The sequence below is a fragment of the Cladosporium halotolerans genome, assembly GCF_011745625.1.
Source record: "Cladosporium halotolerans strain TM138-S3 chromosome Unknown Sca17, whole genome shotgun sequence".
Taxonomy (NCBI): Eukaryota; Fungi; Ascomycota; class Dothideomycetes; order Cladosporiales; family Cladosporiaceae; genus Cladosporium; species Cladosporium halotolerans.
In genome coordinates this window covers 112998-136343 of record NW_027191468.1, presented here as the reverse complement: position 1 = coordinate 136343, position 23346 = coordinate 112998, and the positions used below count along the sequence as shown (strand labels likewise).

The 23346-nt window shown below is 53.7% G+C and overlaps 7 protein-coding genes across 7 annotated transcripts; 4 read left to right on the top strand and 3 right to left on the bottom strand.

Moving 5' to 3' along the window:
* The first annotated feature begins 142 nt into the window (after positions 1–142).
* Positions 143–2468, top strand: WHR41_04978 (uncharacterized protein). Its single transcript, XM_069373584.1, has 6 exons — positions 143–302; positions 405–618; positions 681–958; positions 1131–1355; positions 1480–1763; positions 1817–2468. The coding sequence occupies exons 1-6, from the start codon at positions 196–198 to the stop codon at positions 2404–2406; spliced, it is 1698 nt and encodes a 565-aa protein (XP_069229018.1). The 5' UTR covers positions 143–195; the 3' UTR covers positions 2407–2468.
* A 206-nt stretch (positions 2469–2674) lies between these two features.
* On the top strand, positions 2675–4105 carry EGD1 (Nascent polypeptide-associated complex subunit beta). Its single transcript, XM_069373583.1, has 3 exons — positions 2675–2835; positions 3124–3296; positions 3352–4105. Exons 2-3 carry the CDS (start codon positions 3212–3214, stop codon positions 3597–3599), a joined length of 333 nt encoding a protein of 110 aa, XP_069229021.1. The 5' UTR covers positions 2675–2835; positions 3124–3211; the 3' UTR covers positions 3600–4105.
* A 608-nt stretch (positions 4106–4713) lies between these two features.
* WHR41_04976 (uncharacterized protein) lies at positions 4714–6600 on the top strand (the record flags this gene model as incomplete). Its single annotated transcript, XM_069373582.1, has 1 exon — positions 4714–6600. One exon carries the CDS (start codon positions 4714–4716, stop codon positions 6598–6600), a length of 1887 nt encoding a protein of 628 aa, XP_069229020.1.
* Positions 6601–6835: 235 nt separating this feature from the next.
* Positions 6836–7726, bottom strand: WHR41_04975 (uncharacterized protein; the record flags this gene model as incomplete). The annotated part of the gene is made up of 1 exon (XM_069373581.1): positions 6836–7726. The coding sequence occupies one exon, from the start codon at positions 7724–7726 to the stop codon at positions 6836–6838; it is 891 nt and encodes a 296-aa protein (XP_069229023.1).
* Positions 7727–8141: 415 nt separating this feature from the next.
* On the bottom strand, positions 8142–9652 carry WHR41_04974 (uncharacterized protein). Its single transcript, XM_069373580.1, has 2 exons — positions 8401–9652; positions 8142–8344 (listed from the first exon to the last, which is right to left on the bottom strand). The coding sequence occupies exons 1-2, from the start codon at positions 9561–9563 to the stop codon at positions 8266–8268; spliced, it is 1242 nt and encodes a 413-aa protein (XP_069229022.1). The 5' UTR covers positions 9564–9652; the 3' UTR covers positions 8142–8265.
* Positions 9653–13738: 4086 nt separating this feature from the next.
* Positions 13739–16262, top strand: SSB1 (Ribosome-associated molecular chaperone SSB1; the record flags this gene model as incomplete). The annotated part of the gene is made up of 8 exons (XM_069373579.1): positions 13739–13833; positions 13893–13943; positions 14002–14128; positions 14182–14725; positions 15021–15530; positions 15583–15655; positions 15707–16185; positions 16245–16262. Exons 1-8 carry the CDS (start codon positions 13791–13793, stop codon positions 16260–16262), a joined length of 1845 nt encoding a protein of 614 aa, XP_069229025.1. The 5' UTR covers positions 13739–13790.
* A 2889-nt stretch (positions 16263–19151) lies between these two features.
* Positions 19152–22634, bottom strand: WHR41_04972 (uncharacterized protein; the record flags this gene model as incomplete). The annotated part of the gene is made up of 1 exon (XM_069373578.1): positions 19152–22634. One exon carries the CDS (start codon positions 22632–22634, stop codon positions 19152–19154), a length of 3483 nt encoding a protein of 1160 aa, XP_069229024.1.
* Positions 22635–23346: the final 712 nt, after the last annotated feature.

Sequence of the window (23346 nt, the reverse complement as noted above, 5' to 3'; positions counted from 1 at the left end):
GAACAAGGGGGAGTCGTGGGTGTGGGCATTCCAATCGGAGTGGCCCGAGCAATTGCGCCCCGGGGCGGGATTCGCAACGCCGATCCGACATCTCGGCGCCTATTGTTTGAACTTCGTCCGATCACGCTTTAACGGCGTCTCCTGACGGTCGCATTCGCGAAAACTCCAGCCCGGAGGCTGGAAACAGACGATGAGATGCAGGAGTCGTCGGCCCCATATGGCCTTGCATGTCAAGCTTGTGCTCTTGCAAAGATCAAATGCGTTCCTATGAGGGTGCAAGGCCGTCCAGGCTGCTGCGAACGGTAAGTCATCGCCCAATCCCGTCCCGACCCCATGAATTCCGCCCGCGCCGTTGGATGATCACAACAATGACGAGGTGGAAATGACGAACGCTGATCTTGCAGCTGCAATCGTTTGGACAAACCCTGCCAACCCTCCACAAGCAAGAGGCGACTCAGGTCAGAGGGTGTTCGTCCATCTCGAGTTGAAAAGAATAAATCGGAAGACATCACCCGAGTCGAGCGAAAGCTCGATCAATTAGTTGCCTATCTTAAGGCCCCCGAGCAAGATGCAGGGCCATCCGCGAGTGATTGTAGAGCCTCCTCTCCCTCAAAATTGGTTGGTCTTGCTGTCAATATACTTCCGCACTCGGATGCATTGATTGACGTGGGTCTTTCCAGTGCAATGATATCCACCCCGACGAGGCCGAGGAAAGCCTTGCAAGGTTCAAGCAATGCAACTGGAAATTCTTTCCTTTCTTGAGCTTCCCGGCGACTGCACAAGAGTTGCGAAGCCAAAGACCATTGTTGTGGCAATGCGTTATGGCTGTGACGTCGAAGCAGACGTCGAAACAGCGTGGGCGGCTCTCCTGTGTTCAGGAGACGCTATCTATCGAAACTACTGCGAAGAATGGATTCTCGATTGACTTACTTCTTGGGCTCCTCTGCTACATCGAATGGTAAGCCAGCTAAGCGAAGCCAAGTTCTCCACGCAAGCCTTGTAAGCAAGCACTTGCCTCGCCTGTGACTCGGTCTCACATAGCTACCAATACAAACCCATGGACAAAACTAAACAGGAGGCTGGAGTCGTTGAAAAGGATGCCGCTGATCTCAGGCTGACTCCATTGCAAGGGCGCACTTTCAAGGCAAGCATCCAAGAATGATGAAATCAACGATCACCCTTTTCACGCAGCTTGCGGTCGCGCAAGTGTTCGACCTGGGCCTGAACAAGCCGGTGGCCAGCGAACCTGCACAACTTGCTTGCATTCCTCCGCCTCATCTGAGGCCTCCTCCTCGACCAGCGCATACCATGGAAGAGCGACGAGCAGTTCTCGGGACTTGGTTATTGAGCTTCGTGTGAGTTGCCTTTTCATTAGATGTGGAGATGTGATCAAGAAGCCTGAGCTGTGGCTTCGTGGATTGATGATCTCGGCCGGGTGTTGTACTGTTTGCCTGACATAGTAATGCTGACTTTGTGCAGGCTTTCGTCTACCCTGAAGCGAGCAGATTCATTGCGCTGGACGGCCCACATGCAGGAATGCTTGACGACGATCGAAAGGCAACTTGAGAGCCCGCTTGACGAACTCCTTGTTGCACAAGTGAAGATGCAGCTCGTCGCTGATAGATGCGCGAGTTTGGCGAGTGGCGATGCCCATCTTACATCCAACCCAAGTCTTTATCCCCCACCGGGTCTCATAGCCTTTGAGATGCTTAGCCAACTTGACCAGTTCAAGTCGGCGATGCCACATACACCTTCGCAAGATGGTAAGCTGGTCCCCTGACAAGCACGGCATTGAATACTACTGATTACGATCTAGCCACGGTCCAGCTCCAGTTTCATGCCGCTGAAATGGTCATCTGCGAACTTGCACTGTGTGGCGATCCTACGAAGCCTCATCAAGCCGCCTTCCAGCGCACACGTTTCTTGTACGCCTGCGTCCGATCGGCACGACAATGGTTCGACGCTTTCTTCAGCATTCCAGTCCCAGAAATGAACGGCATCGCAATCGCCACACTCATGCAGATGCGACATGCCGCAGGGTTGCTGTCTGCAATATCGCTTGTTGATGAGCCAGGATGGAAGAAGGCTGACGTTGCTGAGATCATTGCCTTATACCCGACACTTGATCGTCTCGCCAGTTTCATCTCAAAAATACCAGCTGCGACAAGTACACAACACTTCTCTGATGCCGAGAAGCACGACGATCACTGGTGGACGCATGTAGCCTCGACGATCAGGACGCTGCGTTCAATATGGGCCGGCGAAGACGAGCATGGCAACAGCTCTGCGCCGCCACTGGTCTCTTTCAATGACGGCGAAGTAGATGCAAGCATTGGTGCGATGGAGTTCGATTTCCCTGGCCTTGACTGGTTACTTGATCCCAGCATGATGGCATCTTCATTTTGATGGTGGCAGCATCGCGGAATGATAAAGTCTGGCTTTGAAGTTTGAACCACGATGCGTATCAATTACCTTTTCTTATAACAATAGCAATGATAACCATCGATTTCAACCCACAAGGTAACACGCATGTTGATCTCCTCTACCAAAGCCAAGACTTCGCGATGTGGCCATAGCGTCACACACCACGGGAGCAGCCGAGCTAGCCGCTTCGGTGGTCGCGCACATTCGACGAGCAGCGTCGCAGCCGGCGTGCGGGCCTTCTGAGTGTGTCGATGAAGTTGCCGCCCTAGCGAACGAGACGACCACTACAGACACCCTCGCATCCACTCCAACCTCATATCCCGTCGCTGCAACTCATTGTTGCAGATCTTCACATCGCCGACAACATGGACACCGAGAAGCTGGCCCGCATGCAGAATGCCGTCCGCACTGGTAAGTGCTCCCACACTGCGCCTGCAGAGCTGCGAAAATCTGCGAAATCGGCCGAGGCGCAATGCTGACAATGCCACAGGGTAAGTGAGACTATTAGCGAATTTCTGGTACCTCCGAGGCGAATGTTGGGAGCTTGGAAGTGGAAGAAACGTAAATGAAGAGCTAGGAACACTTGGGCATGTGAGATTGGAACTAGATCTTGGCAGGAAAGGAGCGCTATGGCAATGCCAGAAGCAGGAACGGGAACAGCAATGCGCATATGAACACAGGCTAATGCTCGAGGAACAGCGGCAAGGGTACTCCCAGACGTGTCCAGAAGAAGGTGCACAGGTCCTCTGGCGCCGACGACCAGAAGCTCCAGGCCACCCTCAAGAAGATGAACGTCCAGCCCATCACTCAGATTGAGGAGGTCAACATGTTCAAGTCTGACGGCAACGTCATCCACTTCTCCGCCCCTAAGGGTATGCCGAACCTACCGCACAATACCGGCCCTCGAACCCCACTAACACCTCTCAGTCCACGCCGCTGTCCCCTCCAACACCTTCGCCCTCTACGGCCACGGTGAGGACAAGGAGCTCACCGAGCTCGTCCCGGGCATCCTTAACCAGCTCGGCCCCGACTCTCTCGCTTCGCTCCGCAAGCTCGCCGAGAGCTACCAGAGCCTCCAGAAGGGTGCTGAGGGTGAGAAGAAGGACGACGACGATGATGAGATACCCGAGCTGGTCGAGGGCGAGAACTTCGAGAGCAAGAACGACGTCGAGTAAAAAAGCTCGAAGCGCGCTTGCTGTTGAATCGTTGAAACCTGGACAGATCTCGGGTGATCTAGTGGGTCTCTTTTGGCGTCTCGGCGAGGATGCACGCATGACATAACGGCCTGGCCTGCAGCATGCTCCTGCCGGACTGTACATGGGTTTGAGTGTACATTAGGGAGTCCGCGACGCCATCATGAAAACAAGTTGCCTGCCGTTCTATCATTTTTGTCACCACCTCAGCCGGTCAGCTGTAGACCGTCTGGTCATTATCATCTCAGCTCTCTGAGACACTGCTCTCCACCATGAGCCAGATTCCGTTTTTTGACAACTATCGTCTTATGACTCCTACGCCGATATGGGTTGCTCACGGCGAGCTAGCTGACCGACACGTGAAATTTAGTGCTGCGGCACTTCGAATGATGACTTCTGCGAATAGCAAGATCGCAAGCATATAGGCATTTTGAGCCCCGTGTGAAACAACAGCTGTATCTACATGTCATTGTGAGGGGGATTTCACGGGTAGCGATCGAAAGGCTCATGTGCTTGATTGCAAATGTCTCTGGAACTACTGTCGACGCCATTCGTTCTACCGTGGAACACTCCCTCGCTAACGTAAATCGTTTCGAAGAAACGAAGGCCTGTGTGAAGTCCTACCTACCGTCTTGGATTGTCACGATATATCTTGCTAACAGGGTGTACTGGATATGATCAATGAAGACGATCACAATTCGAGTTCCTCGGTACAAATCGAATGCCTTTCTCCAGGAACTCCACCTTTGCCTCCCTTTGCGATTTTTGGCTATCAATGGAAGATGATTGCAATTCGAAAAGTACCTTATCCAGCTCGTCGAGGCTTGACTCTGACACGAAAAGCTCGAAGGCTAAGCTCGTGCATCCCGGTCGTGAAACATGGCTGGCGTTGCATGTCATTGGCTGCTCCCCACACTCCGGCATGGCAATCGGCGGCGGACGTTGCAGCAGGCTGACTCGGCTCGCTCGGCCTGCGAGTCTCGTCCAACCAATCCCTGGCAATTTGACTGTCTTCCTTCATCTCACATCGCAGTACATCATCTGGCTGAATGGCTATGCTTTTGGGCCGATAGCCAATCGGAAAACAACTGCAACAATGGCAGAAGGCTCAACTAACGGCAGTGGCGAACACAGCCCACCCTCGCAGAAACGCCAGCGCGCCAAACAAGCGTGCGAGCCATGTAGGCTGCGCAAGCGAAGATGCGACGGGAACATGCCCTGCAACATGTGTACTCAATTTGAGTACAAGTGCTACTTCGAAAAGCACCCGCGCAAGCGCTCAAAGCTCGTTGAGCAGGACGCCGTCGAGAACGGAATCATTCAAGCCAGTCCCACTCGAAATGCTACGCCGCCACACGAAGAGCAAACTACCCAGGAGGACGTGTCGAAAATGCAGTCTATGGAGGCCAACTCTGGCATGGCATTCACGAAGCTTCTCGGCATGAGGCTGGATGCGAGTGCAGGTCCGAAATTGTTCACCTTTGGGTGGAATCTGGGCACCGGATCTACGAGCGCGCCTATTTCAAGCCCGATCACTGGATTTCTCACGCAGGATCAGATGATAGCAATGGCAAAATTCTATTTCACCAATGCTCATCCGCTTTATGGCATCCTTGATAAGGAGTGGCTCATGAAGCAGATAATGCTGCGATACTCTTCGCAAAAGCCCGTTCAATGCCCTGACCATCTCATGGCAGGCGTCGCCGCTCTTGGAACATTATTCGGAGATGGCAGCATCGACACTGTCTTACCTGGACTTGTCGATTCAGCGAAGCTTTCACTCGAGAGTACCAGCACGATGCAACCACCGACCATCTACGACGTACAATCATGGATTCTTCGGACGATCTATCTCCGCTCTACTGGACACCCGCACGCATGCTGGATGGCATCTAGCGTCACCATGCACCTCATTGAGTCTTGTGGTCTGCAGCAAGAATCCACCAGCTCCGTGATGTACCCACCCACCAACGATCACATGAACGACGCCGAAGTCAGACGGCGCACATTCTGGATAGCACGACTACTCAACACGTGGATTTCCTTCGAGTACGGACGAAATCGAGTGGCCCTAAGAGGTATCACGTGCAAGCTTCCAGTGCATCGTGATGGCGACTTCACCCGAGAATACATCGAGCTTTACAGCATCTCCTGCTGCCTTGATCCAGAAAATGCAGACAAGCCCACGCAATGGGAAGATTTTCTTCGCCAACTTGAGCAGTACGACGCACCTCACGATTGTATGGAGCTTTCGCGCGCCAACTTGGGCCTCTGTGCCTACCGCCGTCTGCGTCTTGGAAACCCCAATTTACCTTCCGAGACTATCAACCGGATTACTGCCATCGGACTCGCAGGGTTGCAGGCGGCACGAAATCAAGCAAACAAGGGTATGCCCTGGTGGCATGTTGCTAATGTGCCTTTCCAATGCATATGCGTCTTTCTTGCAATCGACACTAAGGAGTCTCTTTCTCACATCGGGACGGCCATGCGGACCTTGGAGATGGTCGTGAAGCGTTTCGACACGGTTGCCATGAAAGAAGCACTGAAGACGGCACGCTTCTTGGTCCGGTTATCCAAGAAGAAGAAAGACGAGGACTCCGACGTTTTGGAAAAGAGCTTGAAACGCGATTCTGCAGACGGCGACGCGCAACCCGATGGTCTACAGCCTTTGCTGCCAAAGTCGCAAAACAATCCGTCTCAGCCAATGCATCAAGGACAAGGACAACAGCAGCAGCCCTTGATGAACCAGATGCAGCAATCTCAGCAGCAGCCGCAACCACAGCAGCAGCAATCGCTTCAACAGCCTATCATGCCCATGGTGGACGAACAACAGCAGCTCATGTGGGATCAGGGACCATTGACGACTAGCAGTGGCGAGGACTGGAACATGGACTACCTCAACAACACTGACTTCGACTGGAACTTTTTCTTGAGTCAGGACATCCCTGCGTTCCAAAATCTTGCTCCAGACGGGATGATGTAAGGGCATTCTCACTTTAGAGCACGCTGATATACCCATTGCTTTGACCATCTGCAAAGAGGGATTCTGCGCACTGATACCCTGGAATTTCATTAAGGCGTTCAAAGGTGTTGTGTTTCTTCATATACCAATCTTCGGGCTTAACAAAGGTGGAGTCTCGCTGTAATCATTATGTATTTTTGTATGGGCAATATGCATGCCTTCAATCTGCGGTACTGTACACAATGTCCTTCATACCTCATGATTTCGTCTTTCCCTTCTGGTCAGACGAGTCATTCGACTCTTCCTTGGCCATCCTGGTCTTGTATTCCCTCGGGCTCTCCAACGGTTTGTTCGTCTTCCCAAGCATCTTCGAAACCAGCCCCGGCGCCTGCCACATGCCAACCTTCTTCGCCTTCGCTTTCGCCTCAGCCTCCCGGTACGCCTCTTCGCTGTTCCCAAACTCACTGCCGTACTTCGCCTCGTACACAGTCGCCAGCCCGCGCTTCAGCATCTCCATCCCAACATCCTGCTTCCAGAACCCGAACCGCCTGCGCACCACGGTGCACACTACGCGATCATACTGATCCCTCCTGTACGGATAGACTCGCACGCGCTTCTGCAGAATAAACGACCGCAACCACTCCAGCGCCTCGCGCGAGTGCGGCTGCCCCGGGCGCCCGAAGTGCGCCAGCTCCGGCGCGTCGATGCCCGCGATCCGCACGTGCAGCGTGCCCTCCGTGCCGCCGATGCGCCGTTTGCCGTTCTTGTTCTTCTGCCCGATCGCGCGCAGCCAGCCCCAGCCCGTCAGCCGCCCGCCGGGCGTGTGGAAGAGCCGGAAGTTGTCGCCGTCGCCCACGCTCGTCACGTACCCGAACAGGCTGCGCCGGCGGAAGAAGGACGGCTTGAGGTAGTCGGCGCCGGGGATGCGGCGCAGGTAGGACTTGTAGAGGGAGTAGAGCGCGAGGGTCGTGGCCGAGGTGAGGACGGCGAAGGTGATGGTCTGCGCGCTGGTGTACTGCGTGCGGTCGCGGGCGTTCAGCGACCCGGACCAGGTGCCTTTCGCCTTGGAGAGCGGGGCGGGGAGCGCGGTGTCATTGTCCTGCTGGGGAGAGGTGGTTCGCCAGAATGGCCATGAAGGCCATGGCATTGTTTTCGTCAGCCGTGCGGCAGGGCGGTGGTGGAGCGCATTCCGTGCGCGGTCTCGGCGGGTTTTGTGTTGACGTGAGGTGCAGTTTGCTGCTAGCGCCGAAGCAGCTGGCTTCGGCTGTGACACCTTTGTTTGTGGGTCGACCAATGCGTGTCTCTCAATACGGACGACATTTCAATTTCTCCTTGCAGACAAGACGTGACCTTGAGGCATATTCCGGAAAGTCATTAGGTTTGCGAAATGTGATGCAGTTTCGTAAGCAGGTTCCTGTGAGCAGCGAAGAACTGTCTACCTGCCCACGACTACTCATCAATACATGCGGTACACCGTTGTCCTTATTACATCGATGACCAGAATTCACATCAGCCATTGATCGGAATCACATTAACGCGGCTGCTACATGTGTGTCATGTACTGATCGGAATGCAAATTGATTGTAGTATGCGATAATCGCTAATATCTATGCATATAAAATACGAAAGTCGTTAAGCGTCTATACGTCTGATACGTGTGAAGAAAAGCACTTTTGGTTGGGGCGTCTAGTCGAGCAACACGCCGCCCTTCTTGGCGCAAGACTCTTTGGCGCCGGGGGCAGTGGTGGTTGCGGTGTTGACAATACTGTTAAATGCGTTAGCCATGAGTTGGTCACTAGTGTGAAAAGACAAGAAACTTACGTTGTCGTGTATGTCCTGGTGTTGGTGGTCACGACGATCGGCAGGTTGATCTGCTTGGTCTTGGTAATCTGTCTCGCGGTGGTTGTGACGGGACCAGCAGTGACGGGAGGCGGGGTCGATGTAGTAGTCGAAGAGACAGTTGTGTAGACAGTCTGAGTGGTCGCGGGCGCGGTCAGGTCGACAGTCGAGGTGACGGGAGTCTCATCGGTGACGGTCTTGGTGCGAGCGTCGGGAGCACGCTTGCCAAGAGCCTCTCTCTTCAGCTTCTCGGAACGCTCGGCGACGAACGCCTTCTTGAGCTCTTCACTCGGAGTGCGGCCTGCGAGGATCTCGCGCTTGAAGTGGAAGCCAGCGTTGAACCTGCTCCTGCCGAAGGGGTGGAACACTTTGTCAAGGACGCCGCCGATGATGCCCTTGTTGAGGTTGATCACGTCCTCAACGATGTGGTTCAGGTCGCCAAGGACGTAGGGAACGATCGAAGCGATGGGGTCCTTGACGTGGTGGGTCGGCTGGACGGAGCAAGAGGCCGCAACGGTTTTTGTGCTAGGGATGACCTGCCATGTCTGGGTACGCTGAGTGAGGGTGATCAGGCCGCGGGTCTTGGTGATGGTTGTGGGCTTGGGTGTGATCGTGTGGGTTCCACGGCCAGATGTGATGGTGGAAGCATCGGCAGTCTCGGTGGCAAGCGAGGTGACAGTGCTGGTCACGTTCTGAACCGGGGTCTCCACGTTCGAGACGGTGACGGTGGGTGTCACGGTGGTTGTTTGCTGAGTACCAACGGTAAGGGAGAAATCACGCTGGTATGCAATAGGCTCGCCATCTTCGCCGTTGTTGGAGATAATCAGAAGCGACCAGTCTCCATCGTAGAGGCGATCCTTCGGCCAGTCCTGGCAAGTGACAAGTTGAGGCTCGTCATCCGGTGTAAGCGGGGTTTCGGAGCATTCGCTTTGATCACCGCTGGGGTTAACGAAGACGTTGTGTGCAGTGTCGTCCTGGCATCCTGTGAATGATTGCAGGGCAGTGAAAGGGTCTGTCGAGTTGCTGTTCTGAAAGAATGTGCCGCCGCTTGTGAAATCGATACCAAAAGACTCGCAATCGCCGAACACAGAGGGAACGAGAGACAGAAGAGCGAGAGTGGCGCCTGTGACTCTGAAAGAAGGCATGGCGAACGATTGTCCAAGCAAACACTACGCGAAGGAAGGTGTGAGAGATGTTAAGCAGCAAAGTCGTGAAATGCAGGCGCCGCAGGCCATGACCTATATGCGATTTGAGTAAAGTCCCTTACGGAGATGCAGGGCATGCATGCACCCGAGCGTGGGTAAACCGTTCGTTGCTCTAGTGAAAGGCAAAAGTGGACTACATGGTTGCAGCACCTCCTAGATCCGGACATTGATCTTCAATTCACCGGAGATCTTTTTGCGGAAACACTAGGCCCGTCTATATGATCGCGACTCGTGGCTGTGGATTTCACGGGACGTAGCTGCTGCTCTGTTCCGGTTGGCTGTAAAAGCGTTCCTGGTCTAGGAGACGTCACGACTTGAAAAGGTTACTCCTAACAGCATATGTGTACGCTCGCTTGCTCCGTTACCGTACACGTGCGTACATATCGTAGCGCTGGGGATAAGGTTTCTGGTGTGTGGCCTCTGCGAGGCGAATTGCACCGAGCGGGTGTTCGTCTCCACCTTGAGGCACCACACGTCAATTGTGGCCCAAGCATGTTTACTTCGACATCTTGTAGCTGAGTTCTGGAACGACGGCCACAAACGGTGGATTCGTGCGAGTCTGTTAGCCCTACGCAACGCTTTTCGTGGATGACTTCGAAACAGCCGGTACCATGGGAGAGCCATAAAACGCACCGTAAGCGTTCAGGGGAGTACCTTGAAACATGCGGACTGATGGATTCCAAGGAGCATTGTCAATAGATTCAGCCGCATATCCAGGCGGACCGCGCGCCACATCACGCCTCCCATCGCCGAGTGATGGAGTCAAATCCAAGACGCCATCTCCAAATGGGCGGCGAAAGCGGCGATCTTGGGCGCGCTACTGCAGGTCCCGCATACTATTCTCGGTTTGCTTGGCCGCCCCGTATCCATCACAGGATGGAAGCCGGCGCAAGAGCATACCTACCTAGTATGTCCTGACTCCTCCCACACGCGAGCCTGCCGTGTGCGGCTCAGAGTGTCAATAGTCAACAGCTGCCCGAGGCCGCGACCGGCAATCCGGCGGCATTTCGTACCTGCAGAACCTTGTAGCTTATTGCATTGGGGCATGCACTGTTCATAGCTCATTCAGCTTGCTTTGCAGGCACTGAGCATGAATCTTGAAGAAGCCGTTCACGCGTTGAGAAACAGAGACCTCGAGAACGACGTACACCGTTCGTATCGTTCGACAGCGGTTTCTGTGTGCCCCCTATCGGTTCCATATCAGCGGTCACATATGTTGGCGGGCCTGAGCGGGAGATCTTCGATTTTCAGTCCGAGCGCCCGGCCTGCGCTCCTCGATCCGGTGTGAGAGGAAGCGGCTGAGCGGGTGGAGGACTTTCCGTACAGTACTGTACATTCGTTGAGGCCGGTGGGCTCGCCGCCGCACCAAGAACTTTAGCGGATTGCATTTCCGATGGGGTTCCGCGCTTCGCGCAGGCGAATCGCCCTGTGAGCGGAGCGGCTAGGGCTATTGTTGAAGATCGGCATGCGTTGTACGGTGAAGCGGTTCCAAACGAGAACGGTACGAGGCAGTTCGAACGGCCGACAGTTATTACTCGTGATGGAATGTTCTTCGATTGAGCATCCGTATGCGGCTTCCACGTGCTACCGGTTTTTCGTACCCAGGATGGGCAAGAGTCTTTCTACCTCGTTTCACTGCATGAGGTCGCGATGGCTGACAGGGGTTCGGGCCTGACGAACCGGGAGCCTGGATAATAAGCAGGCATTTGACCAAAAAGCCAAAATGGAAGCGCTGCAATGCGCGAGAATAGATCCAATTTCGACGTCTGCCTTGAAGTGGCAGTCTGAAATCTGCATTGCGATAATTGGAATATTATCAGTACAGACCTTTAGATGAGAAAGACGTGCATTTTCGATAGTACCAACTCCGATGGCAGAGCAGACCCGTACAAGGGTTGGATAAGGTAGGCCTCGGCTCCCAGGGGCAGGGTCAAAATTTCTCCAAGTCCCCAAAGCCTCCTTTGTCGCCAGTTCAGATATCTTACCCCTTACATGTGCACAATCACCATCCAATAAAGCGCAGCTTCGCGCACCTTGAACTGAACCCAACTTTCACTTTCTGCAGCGTATCGTACGCAGCACACAACATCATCAATCGCAAGCGACATCATGTTATCCAGAGTGGAGCAGGATATCAGCTTGAAGCTCCCACACGTTCACCATACCGACGCCACAGTATTTGCAGCTGTCCGCCTCAGGCCAGGCGACTGCATGCATATGGAAGATATAGGTCGGTAACAAGAACGTCCGCTCGTGTGGCATCTTGAGGGTTTCGGGCTCTCCTTGAAGGTGCCGCCGTGGAAGCCCTTCGTCTTTAATGATTGCAAGAATGGAATTGTTCTTCCCGCATATTCCCTTCCTCGTAGGAAAAAGCTACTTGGGAGGCCGGGCAATTTCGGGATCCCATCAGTTACCATCCTCGCTGGCGCAACCGGTAGCGCGTTCGGCTGTTACGATTCTTCGAATCTCAGCACACCGGAAGGTTAGTGGTTCGAGCCCACTGTGAGGAGCGCCCACGACATGTGTGCACTCTTTCTTCTTCTCTCATCCTCGCTGGCGCAACCGGTAGCGCGTTCGGCTGTTACGACTCTCATGAGTCTCAGCATACCGGAAGGTTAGTGGTTCGAGCCCACTGTGAGGAGTTCCTCTGACATTAGACGAACTTCGCTTTTTGCTTTTCAATATCGGTTAGCCGTCGCGGTGTAGATGGGAAGGTCACGGGCCGTAGACAGATCAAAACTTCCTTGTATCGTCTTGGAGGATCAACACTGTGGGATCCCCAGAGCTAGTGATGGTCCTTGACTAGTGCCACATGCGAGATTTTCAGACCGTGTGATACTTTGAGGTGTTGAACCAGATGGATGCCCGAGGTGCCCCCAATCCTGACTTTTTTTTTTTTTGGAATACTACCCACCTTCGAAGCACATGCCTCATCAGGGCACATTCTTAGTAACCAGTTGACGCATAAATACTTCCCATATCACCAAAAACACACTGTCAAACGTCAAGGTGAGACGCTATACGATTGCGGGTAGAACGCAGCAATGACCTGGACGCCATCGAATGCATCAACACGTTCAATTGATCAGAGAAAGCGAACAACCCCGCTCGAATGGCACAAGAGACGAGTTGGGATTCGCTCTCCAGGTACTCGTCTTGATCGCTGCAGCCTAATCGAGATTTTTTCAGCCGGGAGAATATTTTCCGAGTTGTTGGCCAAACAAAGTAATAGACTTCTGAAGTGAAGCTCTAGAGCTCGGGGAAAGTGAAGGTTGATCGCTCGCCATCACATGAAAGAAGAGGTTGCGGGGTACGTATTGTCAATGCAATCCTCGATTCTATTGAGAATGCCTCGAGAGAACGATCATCTAAAATATACGATTGCTGCAGATGCCAAAGCATTGCAACCCTTTCAGCCGCAATAGGTAGGAATATGACAAGTTTGTTCCGTTTCATAAGTGGGAAGTACTCATATTCATTGTAGCTAGCAGTTTTAAGCGGTCCTCGCAGATCAAGGTGGACGATGCATGGCGCTCACCCTCCACCGAGCAAAAGCTTCCGCCTACCTTCGCGCCCTAGACTGTCGTGAGGGCATGTGTGTAGGCTTCGGTAGACTGCGTAGACCAGATGTCGGGTCCATTATCAGGCTTCTTGTCTCCAACCGCAGATGTCTCGTTTAGCGTCGTTGCTGAGCTGAGAGCAATCGGATCCTGTGGTAATATATAGCACTTGAACGTTAATTTGAGGGAATTCGACAAGAATGATCTAATAGATCGTCGTAGCCCGCTGAACGGCTCATCCGATGGTCTCACTTGAGAGCCTTGCTTGAAAGTGAAGCCTTGCACGTGACGGAAGCATTTGACGGAAAGACCATGGCATGTGAGATGCCGTGGATAACTACCTGTGCGAGAGCTGCAAGTCTTCTTCTCAACACCCCATTCGACATCAACAAGACTTCGGTACCTCGGGCGCAAACCTTGACTTGTGGCAACGGTGAGCGTCGGCGAGCAAGCGTTGGAGTCCGAGTTTGCGCTGATGCCAAGATTGCTGCCCCGTGCGCACTTTTGCGCGAACCCTTACAGCAGAGATCAAAATCGCTGCGCCAAAAAAAGTTCGAACTTCACCCACCTCACCACCACATCCATCCCCCCATACAACTCACTCAAAATGGCCGACGAAGTCTACGACGGTGCCATTGGCATTGACCTTGGTACGCTGCTCCGCGACAGCAGATGCGAAATGCGCGAATTCATTGCTTACACCGCTTAGGCACCACCTACTCTTGCGTTGCCAACTATGAGGGCGCCGGCGTTGAGATCAGTATGTGACGCCCATCTTCCGGTGCACACGAGCATGCGCTGACATTCCATCACTTCAGTCGCCAACGACCAGGGTTCCTTCACCACCCCGTCTTTCGTCTCCTTCACCGCCGAGGAGCGTCTGATCGGTGAGGCCGCCAAGAACCAGGCTGCCATGAACCCGACCAACACCGTCTTCGATGTCAAGTGAGTTGGAATCAGGACGAGCGCAAACATGGATAATCTCTGACCGCAGACAGGCGTCTGATCGGTCGCCGCTACGACGACCCCACCGTCAAGAAGGACATCGAGTCCTGGCCTTTCAAGGTCGTCGACGACGATGGCAGCCCTAAGGTCTCCGTCGAGTACCTCGGCGAGCAGAAGACCTTCTCCCCCCAGGAGATCTCCGCCATGGTCCTCGTCAAGATGAAGGAGATTGCCGAGACCAAGCTCGCCAAGAAGGTTGAGAAGGCCGTCATCACCGTCCCCGCCTACTTCAACGACAACCAGAGGCAGGCCACTAAGGACGCTGGTGCCATCGCTGGTCTCAACGTTCTCCGTATCATTAACGAGCCCACTGCTGCTGCCATCGCCTACGGTCTCGGTGCCGGCAAGTCCGACAAGGAGCGTAACGTCCTCATCTACGATCTTGGTGGTGGAACTTTCGATGTTTCCCTCCTCCACATCCAGGGTGGTGTTTTCACCGTCAAGGCCACTGCCGGAGACACTCACCTCGGCGGCCAGGACTTCGATACCAATCTCCTCGAGCACTTCAAGAAGGAGTTCACGCGCAAAACGAAGAAGGTATGAAATCCCCGGGGAGTTGGTGTTTTTTCTGGAAGTGAAATTCAGGGTCTCTCCGCTCTCCAGCCCGGTGCGGAACGCCCCGCAGCCGCATAAAGGCCCGCGTGAGGGTTTTTTCGGGCGGGAGAAGAGAACGCCAAATCGATCCTAGACATTGACGCGACGGCTTTGATTTCCATTGCAACGATGGATTGAGATCGACGAATCGCCGCGTTTTGATCACCGATCCGCCCACAGCCGCACCGCAAGGTGCAGCGATATACGAATTGCTACAGTATCTAACTCATTTCTACAGGACATCAGCAACGACCCGCGTGCCCTTCGTCGCCTGCGTACTGCTTGCGAGCGTGCCAAGCGTACTCTCTCCAACGGTACCCAGACCACTGTCGAGATCGACTCCCTCTTCGATGGCGAGGACTTCAACTCCCAGATCACCCGTGCCCGTTTCGAGGACATCAACAACAAGGCTTTCCAGGGCACTATCCAGCCCGTTGAGCAGGTCATCAAGGACGCTGCCATCGAGAAGAGCAAGGTTGACGAGATTGTCCTTGTTGGTGGCTCCACCCGTATCCCCAAGATCCAGAAGCTCCTTAGCGACTTCTTCGGTGGCAAGAAGCTCGAGAAGAGCATCAACCCCGATGAGGCCGTCGCCTACGGTGCCGCCGTCCAGGCCGGTATCCTCTCCGGCAAGGCCACCTCCGCCGACACCGCCGACATGCTCCTCCTCGATGTCGTTCCCCTCTCCCTCGGTGTCGCCATGGAGGGCAACATCTTCGCTCCGGTCGTTCCCCGTGGCCAGACTGTCGTAAGTATTGACTGATACCTTGCATTTAGAGCTGTGCTAACGCTATTTGAAGCCTACTATCAAGAAGCGCACCTTCACTACCGTTGCCGATAACCAGCAGACTGTTCAGTTCCCCGTGTTCCAGGGTAGGTTTCGGTGACTCCCAAATATGACATCTCTCGCTAATCAAGACTTAGGCGAGCGCGTGAACTGCTCCGACAACACTTCTCTCGGCGAGTTCACTCTTGCTCCTATTCCTCCCATGAAGGCTGGTGACGCTGTCCTCGAGACCGTTTTCGAGGTTGACGTCAACGGTATCCTCAAGGTTACCGCCACTGAGAAGACCTCTGGCCGCAGCGCCAACATCACCATCTCCAACTCCGTTGGCAAGCTCTCTTCCTACGAGATCGAGAAGATGGTTGAGGACGCCGAGAAGTTCAAGACCTCCGACGAGGCTTTCAGCAAGAAGTTCGAGTCCAGGCAGCAGCTCGAGAGCTACATCTCCCGCGTTGAGGAGATCGTCAGCGACCCCGGCATGAGCATGAAGCTCAAGCGTGGCCAGAAGGAGAAGATCGAGAGCGCCCTCAGCGACGCCATGGCCCAGCTCGAGATCGAGGACGCCAGCAGCGACGACCTCAAGAAGAAGGAGCTTGCCCTCAAGCGTGTGGTCACCAAGGTAAGATGATCCGCTCGAAGTTCTCATGTCCAGATCATATACTGACATCTGTCTCTTAGGCCATGTCCACCAGGTAAACGTCTCGTCCAGGCGTTCTTGCTTTCGATCACGTTTTACTAGACTGTCCCCGAGCACCAGTCTGAGCAAAAAGCACTTCGGTTTCGGATGGCCAGGGGTGCATGGGCTCTTAACGGTTATGTTCTTTTTTCAAGCGAGCATTACAAGTAGCTGCTTTTTCGTCTTCCACCGGTTATGATTATAAAAAACCCTGTGGGAGATGAGGAGTGTGTATGAAATGCGTATTGCAAATGACAGTTTGGCTCCACCTTCAAACACGTATCTCTCCGTAGTAACATACCATTACAGTTGGCTAAAGCCGCTGATAGCAGCACCAACGACACGGAGAGACTCGCAAATCCGCTCGATTTTCTTCAAATCCGACGCTCTCGAGGCTCTCCGCTGCACTTGATGCTGCTACCATCAGCTTCCGCTTCTTGGATCGACCCGTACCAGTGAGAAGGACCAGTATATTTTACACCCATTTGGAGAGGTCTTTCCGTGGCAATGCAGTGTTTCAGTAAAGTGAAGCCGCTGATAGCAGCACCAAGGCCGCGGAGAGATTGCCAAATCCGCTCAGATTTCTCGAAGTCCAATGCGTTCCGATGCCCTTGGTGCTGCTACCACCAGCCTCGGCCTGTTGAGATCGACCCGCGCCATTGAGAAAGCCAGTCTTCTTTTTACATCTTTTCAGAGGTCTCTCGGCGGTGATGCAGCATCTCAGTAGTCTGGAGTCGCTGGTAGCACCACCGCGGGTACAGAGAAGCTACCAAACTGAGTTAAACCTATCTGAATCTAGCATTCTCCGTTATCCATGGAGCTGCTATCATCAGCTATAGCCTTAACAAGACGGACCTATGCCATAGAGACATACCGTCGGATGAGCTCATATTCGTTCTCGAGTCTAACGCTCTCCGACATCCTTGGTGCTGCTATCATCAGCCATGGTCTTACCAAGACGGACCCCTTCCATGAAGAGAGACCGTTGGATGCACTCAAATATCACTCAAGTCCAATGCTCTCCGCCAGCTTTTGTGCTGCTACCATCACCTCTAGCCTACCAAAAAGAGGCTATGCCCTTGAGACCGACCCATCAGATCTGGTCGAATTTCTCCAAGTCCCTCTCTCCGTTGTCTTTGGTGCTGCTACCATCAGCAACAGCTTATCCAAATCGGCTTGCGCCAGTGAAAAAGATCGTCAGATCCACGCGCACTTCACCAAGTCACCGCTCTCCGCCGATCTTTGTGCTGCTACCATCGCCTATCGGTCTATTGAGGTAAGAATTCGCCATCGAGAGATCCGCTACTACATGATCTTTCTCAACAGGGACGGCTCGCAAGTGTCTCAGTGGCATTTGGGCAATCGATTATGCTATAGCTGATGGTACGAGCGTAGGCTCTGCAATTTTGTGTAGGATGCGTTTGGGAATATCTCAATGGCAGTTTCACATTTGCTTTGTACGACACGGCTGATAGCAGCACCATGCAGTTTCTGACATGCGAGATGGATTGTAGAGCATCTCACTCTCGTGCAGCAATGTCACAGGCTGGAGCTGAGTATAGCAGCCCGGAGATAACATTTGCAGCCGAGATGTACCTGGAAGCGTCTCAATGGCACTTTGATGTTTAGTCGTCAGAAGGCAGTTGATAGCAGCACCAAACGCTATCGTTCTCGTGGTATGATTAGCAACACATCTCAATAGCAGCATCTCACTTGACGACATCGGAGCTGCTGGTAGTAGCACATGAGGTAACTTTGACCTCTAAATGGGCTGGAAAACTCTCAAGGCATCACGTCGATGAAAGCGTCTACGAGTACTGACAGAAGCATGGACGGGTTCCTAGACTGCGCTCTTTTCCCAATCTCTCAGTGGTGTGACTTCGCTTCCATAAACCAGAGGCGCTGATCGATCGCAGTACACGTGCCGACGCTTCGAATGGAGTATTCTCCAGAGCATCTCAGCGGTAGCGCTTTACTTCAGCATACCAAAGGGTCCAATAGCACCCGAGTATACAGATTTCTGGCCAAATAGATTTAATAATCTCTTACTGGTACCTTCATGCTTCAGTAGGCCAATGTGCCCAGGAATCCGAAACTAGGAGCCATTCCGGGTGAGGTGGGTTGCAAACTGTCTTGGCCACATAATATTATCTGGACAGTCAAAATCGTTTACATCACCACAGACTCCGTACGAACATCCGGAACAGTCTTCCGTCTCTCGAAGGATGATTTCCCCCGAAGAACCTGGCTTTAACCGCATTGCCGCAATGTGCGGTATGCCAATGAAATGCTTGAACGTTTCTTTGTATAGATAATATTGCTGAGATACCAGAAAGTGTATAATACGACCGTGATGGTGGGGGAAGTCGTTTCTTGGTGGTAAGCAGCCTGATGAGTGTCAGAGTCGTCGAAGGTGCCAGAAGAGGCTGGCCAGTGGCGGAATTGCTACAAAACCTTCATGGCAGGTCGATCGGACATCATTGTATCGTCAACACCAGCACCACAGCGAACTCTAGCGCTGAGTATATTCGTTGGCGTCTTCAGAGCGGTGGGGTGTTGGCTCAATTGAGGTAATCTGTTCGACATGGCCGAGTTGAAGTGGCCAGCCTAGGGATAGGGTTGGGGTAGACTTGGGGTTATTTGCATTTGCAACCCACAACCCACCGAGGATCTCAAGTTGGTCAGAATCATAACCAAATACGCTAAGTGGGATTCGAGAAAGCGGACCATGAGAATTAGTTGACCGGGAAGTTGATATTTGATGCCCAGCCCTGCCACTTAGGAAGTTCTCTATAAAAGATATCATCTGGACCGGAAAAGGGTATCTAGTAAAGACAGTGAGCATCCGCGGGAGGAAAACAGCATGCCACCTTTGAGAGAAGTCATAAGAAACAAATCGAAATCTACCCTCAAGTCCTCAGCAGCATATCCACAGCCCTGTCGACCCTCAGTCCATCACCCATGTCCGTCATCCTCAGCGCGTGCTTGGCCTGCGCCTCCGTGAAACCCATCTCTGTGATCTTCTGGACCGCTCTCTCGGCGGTCGAGTCTGCGTTACCGTCCAGATTTGCCAGCGATAGGCGGTTGAAAGCCTCTACGCGATCTTCTATGATGGGCGAGATGTGTCGGGAAGACCACTGGCCCGTAGGGCTTGACGGGCGAGCTGAAGCTGCGGCGGAAGTGTAGGAGAGCGGCGACACGATGTTCTCGCGCGAGGATGGTGGGAAGGATCGAGCGGAGTGCGCGGACAAAGCGTAGTATCTCGTAGCGAGGGGCAAGTCTGACGTCTGGATCATCTGAGTCGGACGTGAGGGAGCAGCGCTCGAGTGGCGGCTGACTGTGCTCATTGCTCGTTCATTGCGCATGTCGGTCACTGGGAGACGTTTGTATCCACTGGACTGGCGTCTAAGACGGATTTCGGCTGCCAGAGCCGCAACGCGCTTGCGTGCGTTCTCCTTCTTTTCGAGCTCGTCCGGATTTTGCATCCTCATCGCTGCGTTCATGATACGCTCTTCGTACAATCGGGATACAGGCTCTTTGAGGAACGTCGTTCGGGTTCCAGTCTCTGACAGGGCCCAGTCTGTCCAGCCTCGTGTTTCGGCGAGCGCAAAACCTGCAGCCGGGTCATCTGTGGCGTGCTTCGCGAGCTGCAGGACAGCCTCTGGGCCCAAGGTAAGGACGTAGGCGATCCATTCTTCGATCATCTGTTCCTCATCTAGAACACTGTCTTCAATATCACATTTAGAGAATATGCCATGTTGCCTCGCCTGCTCTGTATGACCCTGATATCCGGTGAGAAGGGCTCTCAAGCAGTTCCAAAGCTCCGTCATATCGTACAGCTGCGCGGCTGACAATCCGCCATCATTGCCCTTCGCAAAGTGATCTGGTGCATTGAGAAGGACAGAGCCCATGTCGAAGTCGAGGTTGGTGTTGACAGTCGCTGAGAATGATTGGTTATTCGCCACCAAGCCGCCCTTCAGCCAATCGAGTTGACCAGTAATATCTTCTTCGCGGCCTTTCTGGGAGCCGAAAATGGTGCAAAACGTCCAAATGCGCCAGAAAGCGTCGATGAAACGCTGAGCTTTCGGATGGTAGCTGTGTGTGAACGCCAAGGCAGTCTCTCGGCGGATGAAGGTTTGGCAGTGCTTGAGAACCAATTCCATCAACTCACGCACGACTGTCTCGTCGTGGCGCTGGGAACTTAGGTAGCTCTGAGTCGTATGGCTTCGCCGAGTGGCGAGAGAATCGTCTTCGCCCTCCGAGGAACGCCACTCTCGCAGCTCCCACCCAGCAGGCGATTGATTCCGGGAGACGGTTCCAATGAGATCTAGCTCGTTCTCCTTGAAGACCCGATACATGCCCTTATTGATCATGGCCATGCTGAACAAATCTCTCGTAGATGTGAGAGAGCTCAATATACGGATTAGGACCTTTTTAGCAGGTAGCCAGGAAGTAGACTGATACTGAGATCCGACCTCATCAGAATGAGGAGATACTTGTAGCTCCGGCTCCGCAGCTGCCGTGACATCCAAGACTGAGTCTTGCGCTGCAATGCTGCGTCTAGGACGTGCTCTTGGCCCATTAAAGGCCTTTGTGCTCTCGCTCCTGTGGACTTTGTTTAAGCTTTCGGTTTCATGTTGCTGAGTGGATGGCGAGCTCGCGAGCGCAGATTCGGACTTCCGTCTCCCGGGAGCTTTTGGCGGTAGTCGGAGACTCTGGGGAGGGCTAGGCACGATAGATGCAGTCTTTCGCCATTCACGTTTCCGGCTTCGCTTAGGCAAGGTTGGTGCTCTTGCCGGTGGCTGCATCACGCTTCGCACACTATCTGCACGCTTGATGATGGCAGAATCAGTGGTGTTCCCTTCACGACGGTCATCACCACCGACGACGTCACATCCGCGATTGTTGCCTCGCACAAACTCTGCAACGAGAGAGTCGGGGGTGGCATTCTCATCGTTCATCAATTCGGAGATACTGCCCAGCTGTGCCTGCAGGTCATGCTCAGCCTGACTCAGCGTCGGGCTGTCAGCCTCGGAATATGCGCTGTCGGATGGGCTTGGCGCATACGGCGAAACACGCATGAACTCGGCATCGATAAAATCCAGGCTGTGAAGACTTTGAGAGCTCGATGCCGTTCGTGGCGCTGATAGGTTATTTGCATACCGATTGATCCTTCTGCTGCCTGGCGCGCTAGCGATCCTGACATCTCTTCGCAGTGGCCGACCAATAGTGCTCGGCGGCAGCGCCGGTTCAGTGCGCATTGTCTTTGGAACAGGTACTCTCGGTAGCGGCTTGTTGATGTCTAAGCTTGCATCATCGCCAACCGCGCAATTCGCTTCGGAAGCATGCCTCTGACGAGATTCCGAGTATTGGGTGCCCCTTGCGCCTGAAGCGTCATCCTCCGCAGCTTCTGCTGATGTCGCAGAGCTGCGTTTCGAATTAATTGATGCATCGCTGAGGTTAGCGACCGAGCTCCCAGTGGATGACGAGGAGCAGCGGTGCGCTACTTGAAGGGCTCCGCCGAACACTTCCTGGTGTGTATGAGCCGTTCTCGCAACGACTGCATTTACATCCCCGCTGACTGGATCGTGGACCTGAACTGTGGGTTGCCTGCCCTCATGCTCTAGTACTGCAGGCACGGGAGAAGGCTGGCAGGAATTTTCTGAGGTGTTTACAGCGCTTGCGTTGGCAGGTATGGGAGGAACACCGGGTATGGCAACAGTAAGTGTGGGCCTGATCCTGTTGCGCATTTGCTGCTCCAGTCTTCTCGATTCTGTGATGCTGTGACGCTTGAACCTGAGGTCTTGAGACGGAGTGAAATGCGAAGGATTATCATCCCAGTGCGTGATTCCGTTCACCCATACGCCAATTCGGTCGTTTGTCTCCCGTCTCTTGACACTTTCGGTTTGGTGAGTGAGGTCATTGTAGCCGCTACTGCTGGTCTGTGGTAGATTCGGTAACACGGCTGGGGAGAAAGTGTCGTTATCGCAGTCCTTGTGCCAGACAGGCGTGCTCGATGGATGCGTACTGATGGCGCTTATGATTTCTTCGTTAGGGCTGGTGGCCATCTCTTCTTCCAGTCGTGTCATGCGAAGCCGATCTGTAGGTGGCACGGCCTTGAGGATGGTTCCTTTTGAGGGTTCCTGCAAAGCTCCAGCGTCAAGGCTTTTGCGTCGAAGCCAGTTGTGTCGACGCTCGCTCACGTTCTTTGTCGGGACCCGGGACATGGTTGCTTGATCGATGCAGTCGGTTTCGTGCTCTGGAGGTCCTGTCCCCCTACGTGAGAAGATAGAGATACTTCTCCGGGCAATGGCAGCTGCGGTGGGCTTGGAGTCGACATCGGAGGCAGATGAAACTGTTCCATCGAGAGATGAATACTGTACCTCTGGCATGCTGAGCAGATGTTGGTGTTTCAAAGCTGTCACGGAGAGGTTGCTGCCAGTGTGGCCGTGTTACGCGTCACGCAGAGGCGTGGGGCCAATATCCTTTCAATACGGTCGATTGAGAAAGCAGGGCAGTGTTGGAAATTCCTGTTGTGCGTGGCCAAAGAGACGCTTCTCGGGGCCTGATGTGAGACGGAGGCGCATCTGAGTACGTGTAGCTTATGCAGTGGGAAAAGACATGTTACTTGGGTAGTGAACGATTTCGCAAGGCAGTGCAGCCTCGAGCAGAAGAGAATCGAGCAGCACCAAGAAAGCGAGAACGGTCGGAGTGGAAAAGAGAGTTCATACCTACCTGTGCCACGGCTGAGCACCCGGGCAATACAACATCTGGTGTTGGTTGGAGGCTTCGAACAAGCATGGCCATCGAGCGCCACTCAGGCCACTGCCTACTATGTGCCGATTTAGCGAGCCCGCCATGCATCCTGCGGGAGCACTAAGAGACGATTGGGTGTTGGTATGGAAGTATGTACCAGGCTATAGCTGTATGCGTGAGGTGTGGAGGTTATTTTTGGGACGGGAGGCTGCGGCTGAGCCCTTTCGCTAGCGCTCCATGGGTCCCCGCCGGCTGGCGTGGGCTGACTGATTCGCTGCGCCTTGTCTTTCCAAGCAGACGGGTCTCTATCAAAGGCACCAGTACCAACAGGCTTGACCTCCTGCGGCG

Excerpts from the sequence above, each read along its gene's own strand:
- WHR41_04978 (XM_069373584.1), top strand. The coding sequence starts at position 196 with ATGCAGGAGTCGTCGGCCCCATATGGCCTTGCATGTCAAGCTTGTGCT. Across the intron at positions 303-404 it reads CGTCCAGGCTGCTGCGAACG|CTGCAATCGTTTGGACAAAC; the intron begins GTAAGTCATCGC and ends CTGATCTTGCAG. Across the intron at positions 619-680 it reads CCTCCTCTCCCTCAAAATTG|TGCAATGATATCCACCCCGA; the intron begins GTTGGTCTTGCT and ends GGGTCTTTCCAG.
- EGD1 (XM_069373583.1), top strand. The coding sequence starts at position 3,212 with ATGAACGTCCAGCCCATCACTCAGATTGAGGAGGTCAACATGTTCAAG. Across the intron at positions 3,297-3,351 it reads CCACTTCTCCGCCCCTAAGG|TCCACGCCGCTGTCCCCTCC; the intron begins GTATGCCGAACC and ends AACACCTCTCAG.
- WHR41_04974 (XM_069373580.1), bottom strand. The coding sequence starts at position 9,563 with ATGCCTTCTTTCAGAGTCACAGGCGCCACTCTCGCTCTTCTGTCTCTC. Across the intron at positions 8,345-8,400 it reads ACCAGGACATACACGACAAC|TATTGTCAACACCGCAACCA; the intron begins GTAAGTTTCTTG and ends CGCATTTAACAG.